This window comes from Scyliorhinus torazame, chromosome 6, assembly GCF_047496885.1.
Source record: "Scyliorhinus torazame isolate Kashiwa2021f chromosome 6, sScyTor2.1, whole genome shotgun sequence".
NCBI lineage: Eukaryota > Metazoa > Chordata > Chondrichthyes > Carcharhiniformes > Scyliorhinidae > Scyliorhinus > Scyliorhinus torazame.
The window spans coordinates 2,613,979-2,638,536 of NC_092712.1; the positions used below are offsets into that span (position 1 = coordinate 2,613,979).

Consider the following 24,558-nt stretch of genomic DNA (forward strand, 5'->3'; position numbering starts at 1 on the left):
TTTCAAATTCCCGGCTCTCTCTCCTCCCGCGCTGTTTTCACTGTGCCGGGTGTCTCTCCTCTCGCGCTGTTTTCACTGTCCCGGCTGTCTCTCCTCCCGCGCTGTTTTCACTGTCCCGGCTGTCTCTCTTCCCGCGCTATTTTCAATGTCCCGGCTGTCTCTCCTCCCGCGCTATTTTCACTGTCCCGGCTGTCTCTCCTCCCGCGCTGTTTTCAATGTGGCGGCGGTCTCTCGTCCCGGCTGTGTCTCCTCCCGCGCTGTTTTCAATGTCCCGGCTCTCTCTCCTCTCGCGCTGTTTTCAATGTGCCGGCTGTCTCTCCTCCCGCGCTGTTTTCACTGTCCCTGCTCTCTCTCCTCCCGCGCTGTTTTCACTGTCCCTGCTCTCTCTCCTCCCGCGCTGTTTTCAATGTCCCGGCTGTCTCTCATCTGCGCTGTTTTCACTGTCCCTGCTCTCTCTCCTCTCGCGCTGTTTTCAATGTCCCGGATGTCTCTCATCTGCGCTGTTTTCACTGTCCCTGCTCTCTCTCCTCTCGTGCTGTTTTCAATGTCCCGGATGTCTCACCTCTCGCGCTGTTTTCAATGTCCCGGCTGTCTCTCCTCCCGCGCTGTTTTCACTGTCCCGGCTCTCTCTCCTCTCCCGCTGTTTTCAATGTCCCGGCTCACACTCCTCCCGCGCTGTTTTCAATGTCCCGGCTGTCTCTCCTCCCGCGCTGTTTTCAATGTCCCGGCTCTCTCTCCTCCCGCGCTGTTTTCAATGTCCCGGTTCTCTCTCCTCTCGCGCTGTTTTCAATGTCCCGGCTGTCTCTCCTCCCGCGTTGTTTTCAATGTCCCGGCTGTCTCTCCTCCTGCGCTGTTTTCACTATCCCGGCTCTCTCTCCTCCCGCGCTGTTTTCAATCTCCCGGCTGTCTCTCCTCCCGCGCTGTTTTCAATGTCCCGGCTGTCTCTCCTTCTGCGCTGTTTTCACTGTCCCGGCTCACTCTCCTCCCGCGCTGTTTTCACTGTCCCGGCTCACTCTCCTCCCGCGCTGTTTTCACTGTCCCGGCTCACTCTCCTCCTGCGCTGTTTTCAATGTCCCGGCTGTCTCTCCTCCCGCGCTGTTTTCAATGTCCCGGCTCTCTCTCCTCCCGCACTGTTTTCAATGTCCCGGCTGTCTCTCCTCCCACGCTGTTTTCACTGTCCCGGCATTCTCTCCTCCCGCGCTCTTTTCACTGTCCCGGCTTGTCTCCTCCCGCGCTGTTTTCACTGTGCCGGCTCTCTCTCCTCCCGCGCTGTTTTCAATGTCCCGGCTCTCTCTCTCTCCCGCGCTGTTTTCAATGTCCCGGCTCTCTCTCCTCCCGTTCTGTTTTCAATGTCCCGGCTCTCTCTCCTCCCGCGCTGTTTTCACTGTGCCGGCTCTCTCTCCTCCCGCGCTGTTTTCATTGTCCCGGCTCTCTCTCCTTCCGCGCTGTTTTCAATGTCCCGGCTTCTCTCCACTCGCGCTGTTTTCAATGTCCCGGCTGTCTCTCCTCCCGCGCTGTTTCCACTGTCCCGGCTGTCTCTCCTCCCGCGCTGCTTTCAATGTCCCGGCTGTCTCTCCTCCCGCGCTGTTTTCGCTGTGCCGGCTCTCTCTCCTCCCGCGCTGTTTTCACTATCCCGGCTGTCTCTCCTCCCGCGCCCTTTTCACTGTCCCGGCTGTCTCTCCTCCCGCGCTGTTTTCAATGTCCCGGCTGTCTCTCCTCCCGCGCTGTTTTCATTGTCCCGGCTCTCTCTCCTTCCGCGCTGTTTTCAATGTCCCGGCTCTCTCTCCTCCCGCGCTGTTTTCAATGTCCCGGCTCACTCTCCACTCGCGCTGTTTTCAATGTCCCGGCTCTCTCTCCTCTCGCGCTGTTTTCAATGTCCCGGCAGTCTCTCCTGCCGCGCTGTTTTCAATGTCCCGGCTCTCTCTCCTCTCGCGCTGTTTTCACTGTGCCGGCTCTCTCTCCTCCCGCGCTGTTTTCAATGTCCCGGCTGTCTCTCCTCCCGCGCTCTTTTCACTGTCCCGGCTGTCTCTGCTCCCGCGCTGTTTTCACTGTCCCGACTCTCTCTCCTCCCGCCCTGTTTTCAATGTCCCGGCAGTCTCTCCTCTCGCGCTGTTTTCACTGTCCCGGCAGTCTCTCCTCCCGCGCTGTTTTCACTGTCCCGGCTCTCTCTCCTCCCGCACTGTTTTCAATGTCCCGGCTGTCTCTACTCCCGCGCTGTTTTCACTGTCCTGGCTCTCTCTCCCCCCGCGCTGTTTTCACTGTCCCGGCTGTCTCTCCTCTCGCGCTGTTTTCTCTGTCCCGGCTCACTCTCCTACCGCGCTGTTTTCAATGTCCCGGATGTCTCTCCTTCTGCGCTGTTTTCACTGTCCCGGCTCACTCTCCTCCCGCGCTGTTTTCACTGTCCCGGCTCTCTCTCCTCTCCCGCTGTTTTCACTGTCCCGGCTGTCTCTCCGCTCGCGCTGTTTTCAATGTCCCGGCTCTCACTCCTCCCGCGCTGTTTTCACTGTCCCGGCTGTCTCTCCTCCCGCGCTGTTTTCACTGTCCCGGCAGTCTCTCCTCCCGCGCTGTTTTCACTGTCCCGGCTGTCTCTCCTCCCGCGCTGTTTTCACTGTCCCGGCTGTCTCTCCTCCCGCGCTGTTTTCAATGTCCCGGCTGTCTCTCCTCCCGCGCTATTTTCACTGTCCCGGCTGTCTCTCCTCTCGCGCTGTTTTCAATGTCCCGGCTCTCTCTCCTCTCGCGCTGTTTTCAATGTGCCGGCTGTCTCTCCTCCCGCGCTGTTTTCACTGTCCCTGCTCTCTCTCCTCCCGCGCTGTTTTCACTGTCCCTGCTCTCTCTCCTCCCGCGCTGTTTTCAATGTCCCGGCTGTCCCACATCTGCGCTGTTTTCACTGTCCCTGCTCTCTCTCCTCTCGCGCTGTTTTCAATGTCCCGGATGTCTCTCATCTGCGCTGTTTTCACTGTCCCTGCTCTCTCTCCTCTCGCGCTGTTTTCAATGTCCCGGATGTCTCACCTCTCGCGCTGTTTTCAATGTCCCGGCTGTCTCTCCTTCTGCGCTGTTTTCACTGTCCCGGCTCACTCTCCTCCCGCGCTGTTTTCACTGTCCCGGCTCTCTCTCCTCTCCCGCTGTTTTCAATGTCCCGGCTCACACTCCTCCCGCGCTGTTTTCAATGTCCCGGCTGTCTCTCCTCCCGCGCTGTTTTCAATGTCCCGGCTCTCTCTCCTCCCGCGCTGTTTTCAATGTCCCGGTTCTCTCTCCTCTCGCGCTGTTTTCAATGTCCCGGCTGTCTCTCCTCCCGCGCTGTTTTCACTGTCCCTGCTCTCTCTCCTCCCGCGCTGTTTTCACTGTCCCTGCTCTCTCTCCTCCCGCGCTGTTTTCAATGTCCCGGCTGTCCCACATCTGCGCTGTTTTCACTGTCCCTGCTCTCTCTCCTCTCGCGCTGTTTTCAATGTCCCGGATGTCTCTCATCTGCGCTGTTTTCACTGTCCCTGCTCTCTCTCCTCTCGCGCTGTTTTCAATGTCCCGGATGTCTCACCTCTCGCGCTGTTTTCAATGTCCCGGCTGTCTCTCCTTCTGCGCTGTTTTCACTGTCCCGGCTCACTCTCCTCCCGCGCTGTTTTCACTGTCCCGGCTCTCTCTCCTCTCCCGCTGTTTTCAATGTCCCGGCTCACACTCCTCCCGCGCTGTTTTCAATGTCCCGGCTGTCTCTCCTCCCGCGCTGTTTTCAATGTCCCGGCTCTCTCTCCTCCCGCGCTGTTTTCAATGTCCCGGTTCTCTCTCCTCTCGCGCTGTTTTCAATGTCCCGGCTGTCTCTCCTCCCGCGTTGTTTTCAATGTCCCGGCTGTCTCTCCTCCTGCGCTGTTTTCACTATCCCGGCTCACTCACCTCCCGCACTGTTTTCAATGTCCCGGCTGTCTCTCCTCCCGCGCTGTTTTCAATGTCCCGGCTCTCTCTCCTCCCGCGCTGTTTTCAATGTCCCGGCTCTCTCTCCTCTCGCACTGTTTTCAATGTCCCGGCTGTCTCTCCTCCCGCGCTGTTTTCACTGTCCTGGCTTGTCTCCTCCCGCGCTGTTTTCAATGTCCCGGCTGTCTCTCCTCCCGCGCTGTTTTCATTGTCCCGGCTCTCTCTCCTCCCGCGCTGTTTTCTTTGTCCCGGCTCTCTCTCCTCTCGCACTGTTTTCAATGTCCCGGCTGTCTCTCCTCCCGCGCTGTTTTCACTGTCCTGGCTTGTCTCCTCCCGCGCTGTTTTCAATGTCCCGGCTGTCTCTCCTCCCGCGCTGTTTTCAATGTCCCGGCTGTCTCTCCTCCCGCGCTGTTTTCTTTGTCCCGGCTCACTCTCCTCCCGCGCTGTTTTCAATGTCCCGGCTGTCTCTCCTCCCGCGCTGTTTTCATTGTCCCGGCTCTCTCTCCACTCGCGCTGTTTTCAATGCCCCGGCTGTCTCTCCACTCGCGCTCTTTTCACTGTCCTGGCTGTCTCTCCTCTCTCGCTGTTTTCAATGTCCCGGCTGTCTCTCCTCCCACGCTGTTTTCAATGTCCCGGCTCTCTCTCCTCTCGCGCTGTTTTCAATGTCCCGGCTGTCTCTCCTCCAGCGCTGTTTTCAATGTCCTGGCTGTCTCTCCTCCCGCGCTGTTTTCAATGTCCTGGCTGTCTCTCCTCCCGCACTGTTTTCACTGTGCCGGCTCTCTCTCCTCCCGCTCTGTTTTCAATGTCCCGGCTGTCTCTCCTCCAGCGCTGTTTTCATTGTCCCGGCTCTCTCTCCTCCCGCGCTGTTTTCAATGTCCTGGCTGTCTCTCCTCTCGCGCTGTTTTCACTGTGCCGGCTCTCTCTCCTCTCGCGCTGTTTTCAATGTCCCGGCTGTCTCTCCTCCCGCACTGTTTTCACTGTCCCGGCTGTCTCTCCTCTCGCGCTGTTTTCACTGTGCCGGCTGTCTCTCCTCTCGCGCTGTTTTCAATGTCCCGGCTGTCTCTCCTCCCGCACTGTTTTCAATGTCCCGGCTGTCTCTCCTCCCGCACTGTTTTCACTGTCCCGGCTGTCTCTCCTCTCGCGCTGTTTTCAATGTCCCGGCTGTCTCTCCTCCCGCAATGTTTTCAATGTCCCGGCTGTCTCTCCTCCCGCACTGTTTTCACTGTCCCGGCTGTCTCTCCTCTCGCGCTGTTTTCACTGTGCCGGCTCTCTCTCCTCTCGCGCTGTTTTCATTGTCCCGGCTCACTCTCCTCCCGCGCTGTTTTCAATGTCCCGGCTGTCTCTCCTCCCGCGCTGTTTTCAATGTCCCGGCTGTCTCTCCTCTCGCGCTGTTTTCACTGTGCCGGCTCTCTCTCCTCTCGCGCTCTTTTCACTGTCCCGGCTGTCTCTCCTCTCGCGCTGTTTTCAATGTCCCGGCTGTCTCTCCTCCCGCGCTGTTTTCAATGTCCCGGCTCTCTCTCCTCTCGCGCTGTTTTCAATGTCCCGGCTGTCTCTCCTCTCGCGCTGTTTTCAATGTCCCGGCTGTCTCTCCTCCAGCGCTGTTTTCAATGTCCTGGCTGTCTCTCCTCCCGCGCTGTTTTCAATGTCCCGGCTGTCTCTCCTCTCGCGCTGTTTTCAATGTCCCGGCTGTCTCTCCAGCGCTGTTTTCAATGTCCTGGCTGTCTCTCCTCCAGCGCTGTTTTCACTGTCCCGGCTGTCTCTCCTCCCGCACTGTTTTCACTGTGCCGGCTCTCTCTCCTCCCGCTCTGTTTTCAGTGTCCCGGCTGTCTCTCCTCCAGCGCTGTTTTCATTGTCCCGGCTCTCTCTCCTCCCGCGCTGTTTTCAATGTCCCGGCTCACTCTCCTCTCTCGCTGTTTTCACTGTCCCGGCTGTCTCTCCTCTCGCGCTGTTTTCACTGTCCCGGCTGTCTCTCTTCCCGCGCTGTTTTCAATGTCCCGGCTGTCTCTCCTCCCGCGCTGTTTTCAATGTCCCGGCTCACTCTCCTCTCTCGCTGTTTTCACTGTCCTGGCTGTCTCTCCTTCCGCGCTGTTTTCAATGTCCTGGCTGTCTCTCCTCTCGCGCTGTTTTCACTGTGCCGGCTCTCTCTCCTCTCGCGCTGTTTTCACTGTCCCGGCTGTCTCTCCTCCCGCGCTGTTTTCAATGTCCCAGCTGTCTCTCCTCCCGCGCTGTTTTCAATGTCCTGGCTGTCTCTCCTCCCGCGCTGTTTTCAATGTCCCGGCTCTCTCTCCTCCCGCGCTGTTTTCAATGTCCCGGCTCTCTCTCCTCTCGCGCTGTTTTCACTGTGCCGGCTCTCTCTCCTCCCGCGCTGTTTTCAATGTCCCGGCTGTCTCTCCTCCCGCGCTCTTTTCACTGTCCCGGCTGTCTCTCCTCCCGCGCTGTTTTCAATGTCCCGGCTGTCTCTCCTCCCGCGCTGTTTTCAATCTCCCGGCTGTCTCTCCTCCCGCGCTGTTTTCAATGTCCCGGCTGTCTCTCCTTCTGCGCTATTTTCACTGTCCCGGCTCACTCTCCTCCCGCGCTGTTTTCACTGTCCCGGCTGTCTCTCCTCCCGCGCTGTTTTCAATGTCCCGGCTCTCTCTCTGCTCCCGCACTGTTTTCACTGTCCCGGCTCTCTCTCCTTCTGCGCTATTTTCACTGTCCCGGCTCACTCTCCTCCCGCGCTGTTTTCACTGTCCTGTCTGTCTCTCCTCCCGCGCTATTTTCAATGTCCCGGCTGTCTCTCCTCCCGCGCTGTTTTCACTGTCCCGGCTCACTCTCCTCCCGCGCTGTTTTCACTGTCCCGGCTCACTCACCTCCCGCGCTGTTTTCAATGTCCCGGCTGTCTCTCCTCCCGCGCTGTTTTCAATGTCCCGGCTGTCTCTCCTCCCGCGCTGTTTTCATTGTCCCGGCTCTCTCTCCTCCCGCGCTGTTTTCATTGTCCCGGCTCTCTCTCCTCTCGCGCTGTTTTCACTGTGCCGGCTGTCTCTCCTCTCGCGCTGTTTTCTCTGTCCCGGCTCACTCTCCTACCGCGCTGTTTTCAATGTCCCGGCTGTCTCTCCTTCTGCGCTGTTTTCACTGTCCCGGCTCACTCTCCTCTCCCGCTGTTTTCAATGTCCCGGCTCACACTCCTCCGGCGCTGTTTTCACTGTCCCGGCTCACTCTCCTCTCCCGCTGTTTTCAATGTCCCGGCTCACTCACCTCCCGCGCTGTTTTCACTGTCCCGGCTCTCTCTCCCCCCGCGCTGTTTTCACTGTCACGGCTGTCTCTCCTCCCGCGCTGTTTTCACTGTCCCGGCTGTCTCACCTCTCGCGCTGTTTTCACTGTCCCGGCTCACTCTCCTCCCGCGCTGTTTTCAATGTCCCGGCTGTCTCTCCTCCCGCGCTGTTTTCAATGTCCCGGCTCTCTCTCCTCCCGCGCTGTTTTCACTGTCCCGGCTGTCTCTCCTCCCGCGCTGTTTTCAATGTCCCGGCTCTCTCTCCTCCCGCGCTGTTTTCAATGTCCCGGCTCTCTCTCCTCCCGCGCTGTTTTCAATGTCCCGGCTCTCTCTCCTCTAGCGCTGTTTTCACTGTGCCGGCTCTCTCTCCTCCCGCGCTGTTTTCAATGTCCCGGCTGTCTCTCCTCCCGCGCTCTTTTCACTGTCCCGGCTGTCTCTCCTCCCGCGCTGTTTTCAATGTCCCGGCTCTCTCTCCTCCCGCGCTGTTTTCAATCTCCCGGCTGTCTCTCCTCCCGCGCTGTTTTCAATGTCCCGGCTGTCTCTCCTTCTGCGCTATTTTCACTGTCCCGGCTCACTCTCCTCCCGCGCTGTTTTCACTGTCCCGGCTGTCTCTCCTCCCGCGCTGTTTTCAATGTCCCGGCTCTCTCTCTGCTCCCGCGCTGTTTTCACTGTCCCGGCTCTCTCTCCTTCTGCGCTATTTTCACTGTCCCGGCTCACTCTCCTCCCGCGCTATTTTCAATGTCCCGGCTGTCTCTCCTCCCGCGCTGTTTTCACTGTCCCGGCTCACTCTCCTCCCGCGCTGTTTTCACTGTCCCGGCTCACTCACCTCTCGCGCTGTTTTCAATGTCCCGGCTGTCTCTCCTCCCGCGCTGTTTTCAATGTCCCGGCTGTCTCTCCTCCCGCGCTGTTTTCATTGTCCCGGCTCTCTCTCCTCCCGCGCTGTTTTCATTGTCCCGGCTCTCTCTCCTCTCGCGCTGTTTTCACTGTGCCGGCTCTCTCTCCTTTCGCGCTCTTTTCACTGTCCCGGCTGTCTCTCCTCTCGCGCTGTTTTCTCTGTCCCGGCTCACTCTCCTACCGCGCTGTTTTCAATGTCCCGGCTGTCTCTCCTTCTGCGCTGTTTTCACTGTCCCGGCTCACTCTCCTCTCCCGCTGTTTTCAATGTCCCGGCTCACACTCCTCCCGCGCTGTTTTCACTGTCCCGGCTCTCTCTCCCCCCGCGCTGTTTTCACTGTCACGGCTGTCTCTCCTCCCGCGCTGTTTTCACTGTCCCGGCTGTCTCACCTCTCGCGCTGTTTTCACTGTCCCGGCTCACTCTCCTCCCGCGCTGTTTTCAATGTCCCGGCTGTCTCTCCTCCCGCGCTGTTTTCAATATCCCGGCTCTCTCTCCTCCCGCGCTGTTTTCACTGTCCCGGCTCTCTCCTGCCGCGCTGTTTTCAATGTCCCGGCTCACTCTCCTCCCGCGCTGTTTTCACTGTCCCGGCTGTCTCTCCTCCCGCGCTGTTTTCAATGTCCCGGCTCTCTCTCCTCCCGCGCTGTTTTCAATATCCCGGCTCTCTCTCCTCCCGCGCTGTTTTCACTGTCCCGGCTCTCTCCTGCCGCGCTGTTTTCAATGTCCCGGCTCACTCTCCTCCCGCGCTGTTTTCACTGTCCCGGCTGTCTCTCCTCCCGCGCTGTTTTCAATGTCCCGGCTCTCTCTCCTCCCGCGCTGTTTTCACTGTCCCGGCTCTCTCCTCCCGCGCTGTTTTCAAATTCCCGGCTGTCTCTCCTCCCACGCTGTTTTCACTGTCCCGGCTCTCTCTCCTCTCGCGCTGTTTTCACTGTCCCGGCTGTCTCTCCTCCCGCGCTGTTTTCACTGTCCCGGCTGTCTCTCCTCTCGCGCTGTTTTCAATGTCCCGGCTCTCTCTCCTCCCGTCCGGTTTTCAATGTCCCGGCTCTCTCTCCTCCCGCGCTGTTTTCAAATTCCCGGCTCTCTCTCCTCCCGCGCTGTTTTCACTGTGCCGGGTGTCTCTCCTCTCGCGCTGTTTTCACTGTCCCGGCTGTCTCTCCTCCCGCGCTGTTTTCACTGTCCCGGCTGTCTCTCCTCCCGCGCTGTTTTCAATGTCCCGGCTGTCTCTCCTCCCGCGCTATTTTCACTGTCCCGGCTGTCTCTCCTCCCGCGCTGTTTTCAATGTGGCGGCGGTCTCTCGTCCCGGCTGTGTCTCCTCCCGCGCTGTTTTCAATGTCCCGGCTCTCTCTCCTCTCGCGCTGTTTTCAATGTGCCGGCTGTCTCTCCTCCCGCGCTGTTTTCACTGTCCCTGCTCTCTCTCCTCCCGCGCTGTTTTCACTGTCCCTGCTCTCTCTCCTCCCGCGCTGTTTTCAATGTCCCGGCTGTCTCTTATCTGCGCTGTTTTCACTGTCCCTGCTCTCTCTCCTCTCGCGCTGTTTTCAATATCCCGGATGTCTCTCATCTGCGCTGTTTTCACTGTCCCTGCTCTCTCTCCTCTCGCGCTGTTTTCAATGTCCCGGCTGTCTCTCCTTCTGCGCTGTTTTCACTGTCCCGGCTCACTCTCCTCCCGCGCTGTTTTCACTGTCCCGGCTCTCTCTCCACTCCCGCTGTTTTCAATGTCCCGGCTCACACTCCTCCCGCGCTGTTTTCAATGTCCCGGCTGTCTCTCCTCCCGCGCTGTTTTCAATGTCCCGGCTCTCTCTCCTCCCGCGCTGTTTTCAATGTCCCGGTTCTCTCTCCTCTCGCGCTGTTTTCAATGTCCCGGCTGTCTCTCCTCCCGCGTTGTTTTCAATGTCCCGGCTGTCTCTCCTCCTGCGCTGTTTTCACTATCCCGGCTCACTCACCTCCCGCACTGTTTTCAATGTCCCGGCTGTCTCTCCTCCCGCGCTGTTTTCAATGTCCCGGCTCTCTCTCCTCCCGCGCTGTTTTCAATGTCCCGGCTCTCTCTCCTCTCGCACTGTTTTCAATGTCCCGGCTGTCTCTCCTCCCGCGCTGTTTTCACTGTCCTGGCTTGTCTCCTCCCGCGCTGTTTTCAATGTCCCGGCTGTCTCTCCTCCCGCGCTGTTTTCATTGTCCCGGCTCTCTCTCCTCCCGCGCTGTTTTCAATGTCCCGGCTGTCTCTCCTCCCGCGCTGTTTTCATTGTCCCGGCTCACTCTCCTCCCGCGCTGTTTTCAATGTCCCGGCTGTCTCTCCTCCCGCGCTGTTTTCATTGTCGCGGCTCACTCTCCTCTCTCGCTGTTTTCAATGTCCCGGCTGTCTCTCCTCCCACGCTGTTTTCAATGTCCCGGCTCTCTCTCCTCCCGCGCTGTTTTCAATCTCCCGGCTGTCTCTCCTCCCGCGCTGTTTTCAATGTCCCGGCTGTCTCTCCTTCTGCGCTATTTTCACTGTCCCGGCTCACTCTCCTCCCGCGCTGTTTTCACTGTCCCGGCTGTCTCTCCTCCCGCGCTGTTTTCAATGTCCCGGCTCTCTCTCTGCTCCCGCGCTGTTTTCACTGTCCCGGCTCTCTCTCCTTCTGCGCTATTTTCACTGTCCCGGCTCACTCTCCTCCCGCGCTATTTTCAATGTCCCGGCTGTCTCTCCTCCCGCGCTGTTTTCACTGTCCCGGCTCACTCTCCTCCCGCGCTGTTTTCACTGTCCCGGCTCACTCACCTCTCGCGCTGTTTTCAATGTCCCGGCTGTCTCTCCTCCCGCGCTGTTTTCAATGTCCCGGCTGTCTCTCCTCCCGCGCTGTTTTCATTGTCCCGGCTCTCTCTCCTCCCGCGCTGTTTTCATTGTCCCGGCTCTCTCTCCTCTCGCGCTGTTTTCACTGTGCCGGCTCTCTCTCCTTTCGCGCTCTTTTCACTGTCCCGGCTGTCTCTCCTCTCGCGCTGTTTTCTCTGTCCCGGCTCACTCTCCTACCGCGCTGTTTTCAATGTCCCGGCTGTCTCTCCTTCTGCGCTGTTTTCACTGTCCCGGCTCACTCTCCTCTCCCGCTGTTTTCAATGTCCCGGCTCACACTCCTCCCGCGCTGTTTTCACTGTCCCGGCTCTCTCTCCCCCCGCGCTGTTTTCACTGTCACGGCTGTCTCTCCTCCCGCGCTGTTTTCACTGTCCCGGCTGTCTCACCTCTCGCGCTGTTTTCACTGTCCCGGCTCACTCTCCTCCCGCGCTGTTTTCAATGTCCCGGCTGTCTCTCCTCCCGCGCTGTTTTCAATATCCCGGCTCTCTCTCCTCCCGCGCTGTTTTCACTGTCCCGGCTGTCTCTCCTCCCGCGCTGTTTTCAATGTCCCGGCTCTCTCTCCTCCCGCGCTGTTTTCAATATCCCGGCTCTCTCTCCTCCCGCGCTGTTTTCACTGTCCCGGCTCTCTCCTGCCGCGCTGTTTTCAATGTCCCGGCTCACTCTCCTCCCGCGCTGTTTTCACTGTCCCGGCTGTCTCTCCTCCCGCGCTGTTTTCAATGTCCCGGCTCTCTCTCCTCCCGCGCTGTTTTCACTGTCCCGGCTCTCTCCTCCCGCGCTGTTTTCAAATTCCCGGCTGTCTCTCCTCCCACGCTGTTTTCACTGTCCCGGCTCTCTCTCCTCTCGCGCTGTTTTCACTGTCCCGGCTGTCTCTCCTCCCGCGCTGTTTTCACTGTCCCGGCTGTCTCTCCTCTCGCGCTGTTTTCAATGTCCCGGCTCTCTCTCCTCCCGCCCGGTTTTCAATGTCCCGGCTCTCTCTCCTCCCGCGCTGTTTTCAAATTCCCGGCTCTCTCTCCTCCCGCGCTGTTTTCACTGTGCCGGGTGTCTCTCCTCTCGCGCTGTTTTCACTGTCCCGGCTGTCTCTCCTCCCGCGCTGTTTTCACTGTCCCGGCTGTCTCTCCTCCCGCGCTGTTTTCAATGTCCCGGCTGTCTCTCCTCCCGCGCTATTTTCACTGTCCCGGCTGTCTCTCCTCCCGCGCTGTTTTCAATGTGGCGGCGGTCTCTCGTCCCGGCTGTGTCTCCTCCCGCGCTGTTTTCAATGTCCCGGCTCTCTCTCCTCTCGCGCTGTTTTCAATGTGCCGGCTGTCTCTCCTCCCGCGCTGTTTTCACTGTCCCTGCTCTCTCTCCTCCCGCGCTGTTTTCACTGTCCCTGCTCTCTCTCCTCCCGCGCTGTTTTCAATGTCCCGGCTGTCTCTTATCTGCGCTGTTTTCACTGTCCCTGCTCTCTCTCCTCTCGCGCTGTTTTCAATGTCCCGGATGTCTCTCATCTGCGCTGTTTTCACTGTCCCTGCTCTCTCTCCTCTCGCGCTGTTTTCAATGTCCCGGATGTCTCACCTCTCGCGCTGTTTTCAATGTCCCGGCTGTCTCTCCTTCTGCGCTGTTTTCACTGTCCCGGCTCACTCTCCTCCCGCGCTGTTTTCACTGTCCCGGCTCTCTCTCCTCTCCCGCTGTTTTCAATGTCCCGGCTCACACTCCTCCCGCGCTGTTTTCAATGTCCCGGCTGTCTCTCCTCCCGCGCTGTTTTCAATGTCCCGGCTCTCTCTCCTCCCGCGCTGTTTTCAATGTCCCGGTTCTCTCTCCTCTCGCGCTGTTTTCAATGTCCCGGCTGTCTCTCCTCCCGCGTTGTTTTCAATGTCCCGGCTGTCTCTCCTCCTGCGCTGTTTTCACTATCCCGGCTCACTCACCTCCCGCACTGTTTTCAATGTCCCGGCTGTCTCTCCTCCCGCGCTGTTTTCAATGTCCCGGCTGTCTCTCCTCCCGCGCTGTTTTCAATGTCCCGGCTCTCTCTCCTCCCGCGCTGTTTTCAATGTCCCGGCTGTCTCTCCTCCCGCGCTGTTTTCATTGTCCCGGCTCACTCTCCTCCCGCGCTGTTTTCAATGTCCCGGCTGTCTCTCCTCCCGCGCTGTTTTCATTGTCGCGGCTCACTCTCCTCTCTCGCTGTTTTCAATGTCCCGGCTGTCTCTCCTCCCACGCTGTTTTCAATGTCCCGGCTCTCTCTCCTCTCGCGCTGTTTTCAATGTCCCGGCTGTCTCTCCTCCCGCGCTGTTTTCAATGTCCTGGCTGTCTCTCCTCCCGCACTGTTTTCACTGTGCCGGCTCTCTCTCCTCCCGCTCTGTTTTCAATGTCCCGGCTGTCTCTCCTCCAGCGCTGTTTTCATTGTCCCGGCCCTCTCTCCTTCCGCGCTGTTTTCAATGTCCTGGCTGTCTCTCCTCTCGCGCTGTTTTCACTGTGCCGGCTGTCTCTCCTCCCGCGCTGTTTTCAATGTCCCGGCTGTCTCTCCTCCCGCGCTGTTTTCATTGTCCCGGCTCTCTCTCCTCCCGCGCTGTTTTCATTGTCCCGGCTCTCTCTCCTCTCGCGCTGTTTTCACTGTGCCGGCTCTCTCTCCTCTCGCGCTCTTTTCACTGTCCCGGCTGTCTCTCCTCTCGCGCTGTTTTCAATGTCCCGGCTGTCTCTCCTCCCGCGCTGTTTTCAATGTCCCGGCTCTCTCTCCTCTCGCGCTGTTTTCAATGTCCCGGCTGTCTCTCCTCTCGCGCTGTTTTCAATGTCCCGGCTGTCTCTCCTCCAGCGCTGTTTTCAATGTCCTGGCTGTCTCTCCTCCCGCGCTGTTTTCAATGTCCTGGCTGTCTCTCCTCCCGCACTGTTTTCACTGTGCCGGCTCTCTCTCCTCCCGCTCTGTTTTCAATGTCCCGGCTGTCTCTCCTCCAGCGCTGTTTTCATTGTCCCGGCCCTCTCTCCTTCCGCGCTGTTTTCAATGTCCTGGCTGTCTCTCCTCTCGCGCTGTTTTCACTGTGCCGGCTCTCTCTCCTCTCGCGCTGTTTTCACTGTCCCAGCTGTCTCTCCTCCCGCGCTGTTTTCAATGTCCCGGCTGTCTCTCCTCCCGCGCTGTTTTCAATGTCCTGGCTGTCTCTCCTCCCGCGCTGTTTTCAATGTCCCGGCTCTCTCTCCTCCCGCGCTGTTTTCAATGTCCCGGCTCTCTCTCCTCTCGCGCTGTTTTCACTGTGCCGGCTCTCTCTCCTCCCGCGCTGTTTTCAATGTCCCGGCTGTCTCTCCTCCCGCGCTCTTTTCACTGTCCCGGCTGTCTCTCCTCCGCGCTGTTTTCAATGTCCCGGCTCTCTCTCCTCCCGCGCTGTTTTCAATCTCCCGGCTGTCTCTCCTCCCGCGCTGTTTTCAATGTCCCGGCTGTCTCTCCTTCTGCGCTATTTTCACTGTCCCGGCTCACTCTCCTCCCGCGCTGTTTTCACTGTCCCGGCTGTCTCTCCTCCCGCGCTGTTTTCAATGTCCCGGCTCTCTCTCTGCTCCCGCGCTGTTTTCACTGTCCCGGCTCTCTCTCCTTCTGCGCTATTTTCACTGTCCCGGCTCACTCTCCTCCCGCGCTGTTTTCACTGTCCTGTCTGTCTCTCCTCCCGCGCTATTTTCAATGTCCCGGCTGTCTCTCCTCCCGCGCTGTTTTCACTGTCCCGGCTCACTCACCTCTCGCGCTGTTTTCAATGTCCCGGATGTCTCTCCTCCCGCGCTGTTTTCATTGTCCCGGCTCTCTCTCCTCCCGCGCTGTTTTCATTGTCCCGGCTCTCTCTCCTCTCGCGCTGTTTTCACTGTGCCGGCTCTCTCTCCTCTCGCGCTCTTTTCACTGTCCCGGCTGTCTCTCCTCTCGCGCTGTTTTCAATGTCCTGGCTCTCTCTCCTCCCGCGCTGTTTTCAATGTCCCGGCTGTCTCTCCTCTCGCGCTGTTTTCACTGTCCCAGCTGTCTCTCCTCTTGCGCTGTTTTCACTGTCCCGGCTCACTCTCCTCCCGCGCTGTTTTCACTGTCCCGGCTGTCTCTCCTCTCGCGCTGTTTTCAATGTCCTGGCTCTCTCTCCTCCCGCGCTGTTTTCAATGTCCCGGCTGTCTCTCCTCTCGCGCTGTTTTCACTGTCCCAGCTGTCTCTCCTCTTGCGCTGTTTTCACTGTCCCGGCTCACTCTCCTCCCGCGCTGTTTTCACTGTCCCAGCTGTCTCTCCTCTTGCGCTGTTTTCACTGTCCCGGCTCACTCTCCTCTCGCGCTGTTTTCAATGTCCTGGCTCTCTCTCCTCTCGCGCTGTTTTCAATGTCCCGGCTCTCTCTCCACTCGCGCTGTTTTCAATGTCCCGGCTGTCTCTCCACTCGCGCTCTTTTCACTGTCCCGGCTCTCTCTCCACTCGCGCTGTTTTCAATGTCCTGGCTGTCTCTCCTCCCGCGCTGTTTTCAATGTCCCGGCTGTCTCTCCACTCGCGCTGTTTTCAATGTCCCGGCTGTCTCTCCTCTCGCGCTGTTTTCAATGTCCCGGCTGTCTCTCCTCTCGCGCTGTTTTCAATGTCCCGGCTGTCTCTCCTCCCGCGCTGTTTTCAATGTCCTGGCTGTCTCTCCTCCCGCGCTGTTTTCAATGTCCCGGCTCTCTCTCCTCCCACGCTGTCTTCAATGTCCCGGCTCTCTCTCCTCTCGCGCTGTTTTCACTGTGCCGGCTCTCTCTCCTCCCGCGCTGTTTTCAATGTCCCGGCTCTCTCTCCTCCCGCGCTGTTTTTACTGTCCCGGCTCTCTCTCCTCCCACGCTGTTTTCAATGTCCCGGCTCACTCACCTCCCGCGCTGTTTTCAATGTCCCGGCTCTCTCTCCTCCCGCGCTGTTTTCAATGTCCCGGCTGTCTCTCCTTCTGCGCTGTTTTCACTGTCCCGGCTCACTCTCCTCCCGCGCTGTTTTCACTGTCCCGGCTCACTCTCCTCCCGCGCTGTTTTCACTGTCCCGGCTCACTCTCCTCCTGCGCTGTTTTCAATGTCCCGGCTGTCTCTCCTCCCACGCTGTTTTCACTGTCCCGGCATTCTCTCCTCCCGCGCTGTTTTCACTGTCCCGGCTCACTCTCCTCCCGCGCTGTTTTCAATGTCCCGGCTGTCTCTCCTCCCACGCTGTTTTCACTGTCCCGGCATTCTCTCCTCCCGCGCTCTTTTCACTGTCCCGGCTTGTCTCCTCCCGCGCTGTTTTCAATGTCCCGGCTCTCTCTCCTCCCGCGCTGTTTTCACTGTGCCGGCTCTCTCTCCTCCCGCTCTGTTTTCAATGTCCCGGCTGTCTCTCCTCCCGCGCTGTTTTCATTGTCCCGGCTCTCTCTCCTTCCGCGCTGTTTTCAATGTCCCGGCTCTCTCTCCTCTCGCGCTGTTTTCAATGTCCCGGCTTCTCTCCACTCGCGCTGTTTTCAGTGTCCCGGCTGTCTCTCCTCCCGCGCTGTTTTCACTGTCCCGGCTGTCTCTCCTCCCGCGCTGCTTTCAATGTCCCGGCTGTCTCTCCTCCCGCGCTGTTTTCACTGTGCCGGCTCTCTCTCCTCCCGCGCTGTTTTCACTGTCCCGGCTGTCTCTCCTCCCGCGCCCTTTTCACTGTCCCGGCTGTCTCTCCTCCCGCGCTGTTTTCAATGTCCCGGCTGTCTCTCCTCCCGCGCTGTTTTCATTGTCCCGGCTCTCTCTCCTTCCGCGCTGTTTTCAATGTCCCGGCTCTCTCTCCTCCCGCGCTGTTTTCAATGTCCCGGCTCACTCTCCACTCGCGCTGTTTTCAATGTCCCGGCTGTCTCTCCTCCCGCGCTGTTTTCAATGTCCCGGCTGTCTCTCCTCCCGCGCTGTTTTCACTGTGCCGGCTCTCTCTCCTCCCGCGCTGTTTTCACTGTCCCGGCTGTCTCTCCTCCTGCGCCCTTTTCACTGTCCCGGCTGTCTCTCCTCCCGCGCTGTTTTCAATGTCCCGGCTGTCTCTCCTCCCGCGCTGTTTTCAATGTCCCGGCTCACTCACCTCCCGTGCTGTTTTCATTGTTGATTCTCTGTTATCGGTGGCACAGTGGTTCGCCAGGAACCCGCAGTCAATTTCAGCCCCGGGTGACTGTGTGGAGTCTGCACATTCTGCCCGTGTCTGCCTGGGTTTCCTCCGGGTGCTCCGGTTTCCTCCCACAGTCCAAAGATGTGCATTGGCCATGATAAATTGTCCCGTTGTGAAATGAAAATGAAATTTGCTTATTGTAACAAGTAGGCTTCAAATGAAGTTACTGTGAAAAGCCTCTAGTCGCCACATTCCGGCACCTGTTCAGGGAGGCTGGTACGGGAATTGTACCGTGCTGCTGGCCTGCCTTGGTCTGCTTTCAAAGCCAGCGATTTAGCCCAGTGTGCTAAACCAGCCCCTTGGATCCAGGGATGTGCAATTTAGGTTATGGGGTTAATGGAATACGGGAGAGGGGCGTATGGGTAGAATGCTCATTTGCAGGGTTGGTGCAGGCTCGATGGGCCGAATGTAGGGATTCTCTGATTCACCTACATTCAAACCATTAGAGATATGTTATCTGTGTACCTATCTTCCTAAACCTAACTACTTCCTCAGATCCAGCCCGATCTCAGGGAACTCATGGAGACGATGAATCGGATGAGCAATCTGCCAGCGGACTTCGAGGGAAAGGAGAGAGTCAATCAGTGGTGAGTTTTGATAGTGAATTCCTGGTTAATGATCATCAATTTAAATAGGATATAGAAAGAAACATGCACAGAGAGATGCATAGACAATAGGAGCAGGAGGAGGCCATTCGGCCCTTCGAGCCTTCTCCTCCATTCATTCTGATCATGGCTGATCATCAAGTTCAATACCCTGATCCCCCTCTCCCCCCCCCCCCCCCCCCCCCCCATATCGGGGGAGAGCGGGGCAGTGGGATTAGTTTGTGATTGATACAGGGCTATGGGGAGAGAGCGGGGCAATGGGATTAGTTTGTGATTGATACAGGGCTATGGGGAGATAGCGGGACAGTGGGATTAGTTTGGGGATTGATACAGGGCTATGGGGAGAGGGCGGGGCAATGGGATTAGTTTGGGATTGATACAGGGCTATGGGGAGAGAGCAGGACAGTGGGATTAGTTTGTGATTGATACAGGGCTATGGGGAGAGGGCGGGGCAGTGGGATTAGTTTGGGATTGATACAGGGCTATGGGGAGAGTGTGGGGCAGTGGTATTAGTTTGGGATTGATACAGGGCTATGGGGAGAGAATGGGGCAGTGGGATTAGTTTGGGATTGATACAGGGCTGTGGGGAGAGAGCGGGGCAGTGAGATTAGTTTGGGATTGATACAGGGCTATCGGGAGAGAGCGGGGCAGTGGGATTAGTTTGGGATTGATACAGGGCTATGGGGAGTGAGCGGGGCAGTGGGATTAGTTTGGGATTGATACAGGGCTATGGGGATAGAGCGGGGCAGTGGGATTAGTTTGGGGTTTGATACAGGGCTATGGGGAGAGAGCGGGGCAGTGGGATTAGTTTGGGATTGATACATGGCTATGGGGAGAGAATGGGGCAGTAGAATTAGTTTGGGATTGATACAGGGCTATGGGGAGAGAATGGGGCAGTGGGATTAGTTTGGGATTGTTACAGGGGTCGGGGGAGAGAGTGGGGCAGTGGGATTAGTTTGGGATTGATACAGGGCTATGGGGAGAGAGCGGGGCAGTGGGATTAGTTTGGGATAGATACAGGGCTATAGGGAGAGAGCGGGGCAGTGGGATTAGTTTGGGATTGATACAGGGCTATGGGGAGAGAGCGGGACAGTGGGATTAATTTGGGATTGATACAGGGCTATGGGGAGTGAGCGGGGCAGTGGGATTAGTTTGGGATTGATACAGGGCTATGGGGAGAGGGTGCGGCAATGGGATTAGTTTGGGATTGATACAGGGCTATGGGGAGAGTGGGGCAGTGGGATTAGTTTGGGATTGATACAGGGCTATGGGGAGAGAGTGGGGCAATGGGATTAGTTTGGGACTGATACAGGGCTATGGGGAGAGAGTGGGGCAATGGGATTAGTTTGGGATTGATACAGGGCTCTGGGGAGAGAGCGGGGCAGTGGGATTAGTTTGGGATTGATACATGGCTATGGGGTGAGAGCGTGGCAGTGGGATTAGTTTGGGATTGATACAGGGCTGTGGGGAGAGAGCGGGGCAGTGGGATTCGTTTGGGATTGATACAGGACTATGGGGGGGAAGTGGGGCAGTGGGATTAGTTTGGGATTGATACAGGGCTATGGGGAGAGAGTGGGGCAGTGGGATTAGTTTGGGATTGATACAGGGCTCTGGGGAGAGAGTGGGGCAGTGGGATTAGTTTGGGATTGATACAGGGCTATGGGGAGAGAGTGGGCAGTGGGATTAGTTTGGGATTGATACAGGGCTATGGGGAGAGAGCGGGGCAGTGGGATTAGTTTGGGATTGATACAGGGCTATGGGGGGGAAGTGGGGCAGTGGGATTAGTTTGGGATTGATACAGGGCTATGGGGAGAGAGTGGGGCAGTGGGATTAGTTTGGGATTGATACAGGGCTCTGGGGAGAGAGTGGGGCAGTGGGATTATTTTGGGATTGATACAGGGCTATGGGGTGAGAGCGGGGCAGTGGGATTAGTTTGGGATTGATACAGGGCTATGGGGAGAGAGTGGGGCAGTGGGATTAGTTTGGGGTTGATACAGGGCTCTGGGGAGAGAGTGGGACAGTGGGATTAGTTTGGGATTGATACAAGGCTATGGGGTGAGAGCGGGGCAGTGGGATTAGTTTGGGATTGATACAGGGCTATGGGGGGAGAGCGGGGCAGTGGGATTAGTTTGGGATTGATACAGGGCTATGGGGAGAGAGTGGGCAGTGGGATTAGTTTAGGATTGATACAGGGCTATGGAGAGAGAGTGGGCAGTGGGATTAGTTTGGGATTGATACAGGGCTATGGGGTGAGAGCGGGGCAGTGGGATTAGTTTGGGATTGATACAGGGCTCTGGGGAGAGAGCGGGGCAGTGGGATTAGTTTGTGATTGATACAGGGCTATGGGGAGAGAGCGGGGCAGTGGGATTAGTTTGGCATTATAGAACATAGAACAATACAGCGCAGTACAGGCCCTTCGGCCCACGATGTTGCACCGAAACAAAAGCCATCTAACCTACACTATGCCATTATCATCCATATGTTTATCCAATAAACTTTTAAATGTCCTCAATGTTGGCGAGTTCACTACTGTAGCAGGTAAGGCATTCCACGGCCTCACTACTCTTTGCGTAAAGAACCTACCTCTGACCTCTGTCCTATATCTATTACCCCTCAGTTTAAAGTTATGTCCCCTCGTGCCAGCCATATCCATCCGCGGGAGAAGGCTCTCACTGTCCACCCTATCCAACCCCCTGATCATTTTGTATGCCTCTATTAAGTCTCCTCTTAACCTTCTTCTCTCCAACGAAAACAACCTCAAGTCCATCAGCCTTTCCTCATAAGATTTTCCCTCCATACCAGGCAACATCCTGGTAAATCTCCTCTGCACCCGCTCCAAAGCCTCCACGTCCTTCCTATAATGCGGTGACCAGAACTGTACGCAATACTCCAAATGCGGCCGGACCAGAGTTCTGTACAGCTGCAACATGACCTCCCGACTCCGGAACTCAATCCCTCTACCAATAAAGGCCAACACTCCATAGGCCTTCTTCACAACCCTATCAACCTGGGTGGCAACTTTCAGGGATCTATGTACATGGACACCTAGATCCCTCTGCTCATCCACACTTTCAAGAACTTTAACATTAGCCAAATATTCTGCATTCCTGTTATTCCTTCCAAAGTGAATCACCTCACACTTCTCTACATTAAACTCCATTTGCCACCTCTCAGCCCAGCTCTGCAGCTTATCTATATCCCTCTGTAAGCTGCTACATCCTTCCACACTATCGACAACACCACCGACTTTAGTATCGTCTGCAAATTTACTCACCCACCTTTCTGCGCCTTCCTCTAGGTCATTGATAAAAATGACAAACAGCAACGGCCCCAGAACAGATCCTTGTGGTACTCCACTTGTGACTGTACTCCATTCTGAACATTTCCCATCAACCACCACCCTCTGTCTTCTTTCAGCTAGCCAATTTCTGATCCACATCTCTAAATCACCCTCAACCCCCAGCCTCCGTATTTTTTGCAATAGCCTACCGTGGGAACCTTATCAAATGCTTGCTGAAATCCATATACACCACATCAACTGCTCTACCCTCGTCTACCTGTTCAGTCAACTTCTCAAAGAACTCAATAAGGTTTGTGAGGCATGACCTACCCTTCACAAAGCCATGCTGACTATCCCTGATCATATTATTCCTATCTAGATGATTATAAATCTTGTCTCTTATAATCCCCTCCAAGACTTTACCCACTACAGACGTGAGGCTCACCGGTCTATAGTTGCCGGGGTTGTCTCTGCTCCCCTTTTTGAACAAAGGGACCACATTTGCTGTCCTCCAGTCCTCTGGCACTATTCCTGTAGCCAATGATGACATAAAAATCAAAGCCAAAGGTCCAGCAATCTCTTCCCTGGCCTCCCAGAGAATCCTAGGATAAATCCCATCAGGTCCCGGTGACTTATTTTATTTTCAGCCTGTCCAGAATTGCCAACACCTCTTCCCTACGTACCTCAATGCCATCTATTTTATTAGCCTGGGGCTCAGCATTCTCCGCCACAACATTATCTTTTTCCTGAGTGAATACTGACGAAAAATATTCATTTAGTATCTCGCCTATCTCTTCAGACTCCACACACAATTTCCCAAACCTGTCCTTGACTGGTCCTACTCTTTCCCTAGTCATTCGCTTATTCCTGACATACCTATAGAAAGCTTTTGGGTTTTCCTTGATCCTTCCTGCCAAATACTTCTCATGTCCCCTCCTTGCTGGTCTTAGCTCTCTCTTTAGATCCTTCCTCGCTACCTTGTAACTATCCATCGCCCCAACCGAAACTTCACACTTCATCTTCACATAGGCCTCCTTCTTCCTCTTAACAAGAGATTCCACTTCCTTGGTAAACCACGGTTCCCTCGCTCGACGCCTTCCTCCCTGTCTGACCGGTACATACTTATCAAGAACACGCAGTAGCTGATCCTTGAACAAGCCCCACTTATCCAGTGTGCCCAACACTTGCAGCCTACTTCTCCACCTTATCCCCCCCAAGTCACGTCTAATGGCATCATAATTGCCCTTCCCCCAGCTATAAATCTTGCCCTGCGGTGTATACTTATCCCTTTCCATCATTAACGTAAACGTCACCGAATTGTGGTCACTGTCCCCAAAGTGCTCTCCTACCTCCAAATCCAACACCTGGCCTGGTTCATTACCCAAAACCAAATCCAACGTGGCCTCGCCTCTTGTTGGCCTGTCAACATATTGTTTCAGGAAACCCTCCTGCACACACTGTACAAAAAACGACCCATCTATTGTACTCTAACTATATTTGGAAAGTTAAAGTCGCCCATAATAACTACCCTGTTACTTTCGCTCATATCCAGAATCATCTTCGCCATCCTTTCCTCTACATCCCTAGAACTATTAGGAGGCCTATAAAAAAACTCCCAACAGGGTGACCTCTCCTTTCCTGTTTCTAACTTCAGCCCATACTACCTCGGAAGAAGAGTCCCCATCTAGCATCCTCTCCGCCACCGTAATACTGCTCTTGACTAGCAGCGCCACACCTCCCCCTCTTTTGCCTCCTTCTCTGAGCTTACTAAAACACCTAAACCCCGGAACTTGCAACATCCATTCCTGTCCCTGCTCTATCCATGTCTCCGAAATGGCCACAACATCGAAGTTCCAGGTACCAACCCATGCTGCCAGTTCCCCTACCTTGTTTCGTATACTCCTGGCATTGAAGTAGACACACTTCAAACCACCTACCTGAACACTGGCCCCCTCCTGCGACGTCAAATCTGTGCTCCTGACCTCTATACTCTCATTCTCCCTTACCCTAAAACTACAATCCAGGTTCCCATGCCCCTGCTGCATTAGTTTAAACCCCCCCAAAGAGCACTAACAAATCTCCCCCCCAGGATATTTGTGCCCCTCAGGTTCAGATGTAGACCATCCTGTCTGTAGAGGTCCCACCTTCCCCAGAAAGAGCCCCAGTTATCCAGAAATCTGAATCCCTCCCGCCTGCACCATCCCTGTAGCCACGTGTTTAAATGCTCTCTCTCCCTATTCCTCATCTCACTATCACGTGGCACGGGCAACAACCCAGAGATAACAACTCTGTTTGTTCTAGTTCTGAGCTTCCATCCTAGCTCCCTGAAAGCCTGCCTGACATCCTTGTCCCCTTTCCTACCTATGTCGTTAGTGCCAATGTGGACCACGACTTGGGGCTGCTCCCCCTCCCCCCTAAGGACCCGGAAAACACGATCCGAAACATCACGTACCCTTGCACCTGGGAGGCAACATACCAAACGTGAGTCTCTCACGCTCCCACAAAATCTCCTATCTGTGCCCCTGACTATAGAGTCCCCAATTACTAATGCTCTGCTCCTCTCCCCCCTTCCCTTCTGAGCAACAGGGACAGACTCCGTGCCAGAGGCCCGTACCCCATGGCTTACCCCTGATAAGTCCCCCCCCCCCCACAAGTATCCAAAGCGGTATACTTGTTTCTCAGGGGAACGACCGCAGGGGATCCCTGCACTGACTGTTTTTTCCCAGTCCCTCTTACAGTTACCCACCTATCTCCAATCTTTGGTGTAACTAATTCCCTGAAGCTGCTATCTATGACCCCTTCTGCCTCCCGAATGATCCGAAGTTCTTCCAACTCCAGCTCCAGATTGATACAGGGCTCTGGGGAGAGAGCTCGATGGTGGAACACCCCAACACTAAATGAGCACTGACTCACCGCAGTCTCACAGAGAATGGGAAGTGATTTCCAGTGGTTTGGAATGTGGGACTTGATTCCAATGTGTTGTGGTGGTTTGCAGGTTACAGAAGCTGACGGGGATGTCAGCCTCCGATGAACTGGATGATAACCAGGTGCGACAGATGTTGTTTGACTTGGAGTCTGCGTACAACTCGTTCAACAGGTTTCTGCACTCTTCCTAGTGAGCTCCTCGTGCGGTGCTGACGTGGAGAAGGGCCCAGTGGATCCTCCTTTCACACCCACACTAACAGTTTCTTCAAATCCACCAGTCATTTGATGGGCTTTTCAGACTGAATGTAACTCTCTCACAAACTGCTCCTTCTTTCTGTGTTTCCTGTGGGCAATGCAAATGTTCATGTTTCTGTGCCTCTGTGATGATATTGTAGCCACTATCTGATAGATCTGCTCCCTGTTTCTGGCCCATGTACGATTGCTTTTAATTCTCTGAATAAAATGGTAGCTCATTGTCCTTCTGTTTATTTCTCATTTTTCCCACTCTGAGAACAGCTGATGTTTAGTAAATATCTGCGTTGTGATTATACCTGTTTGGTGTCAGGTGATTTCTCTAAATTTAGTTTGTGGTTGAATAATGACGCCACCTTTTGTGAGTCAGCAACTTGTGTTGGCAACAGTCCGAGCTCCACAACACTGAATTTGCTGCTTCCGTTCTCACTTGCTGAATAAATCATGTAAGAAATTTAAACATCCATGAGGAAAATTCCTGAAATACCTCCGGATATTTAACACAGTGGACAGCGTTGAATACCAATGTAGTGATTTCAGCTGGGTGTTAGAATCAGAGACTT

The 24,558-nt window shown here is 56.0% G+C and overlaps 1 protein-coding gene across 1 annotated transcript in view; it reads left to right on the forward strand.

Annotated features, from left to right (window-relative positions):
• vps28 (VPS28 subunit of ESCRT-I) overlaps positions 1-24,221 on the forward strand; it is a 249,315-nt gene extending 225,094 nt beyond the window's left edge. The window contains exons 9-10 of the mRNA XM_072507891.1: positions 17,429-17,520; positions 23,814-24,221. Of these exons, the coding sequence (XP_072363992.1) occupies positions 17,429-17,520; positions 23,814-23,934 (213 nt within the window). The 3' untranslated portion in view covers positions 23,935-24,221. The remainder of the gene's footprint in view (positions 1-17,428; positions 17,521-23,813) is intronic.
• The last annotated feature ends 337 nt before the right edge of the window (positions 24,222-24,558 follow it).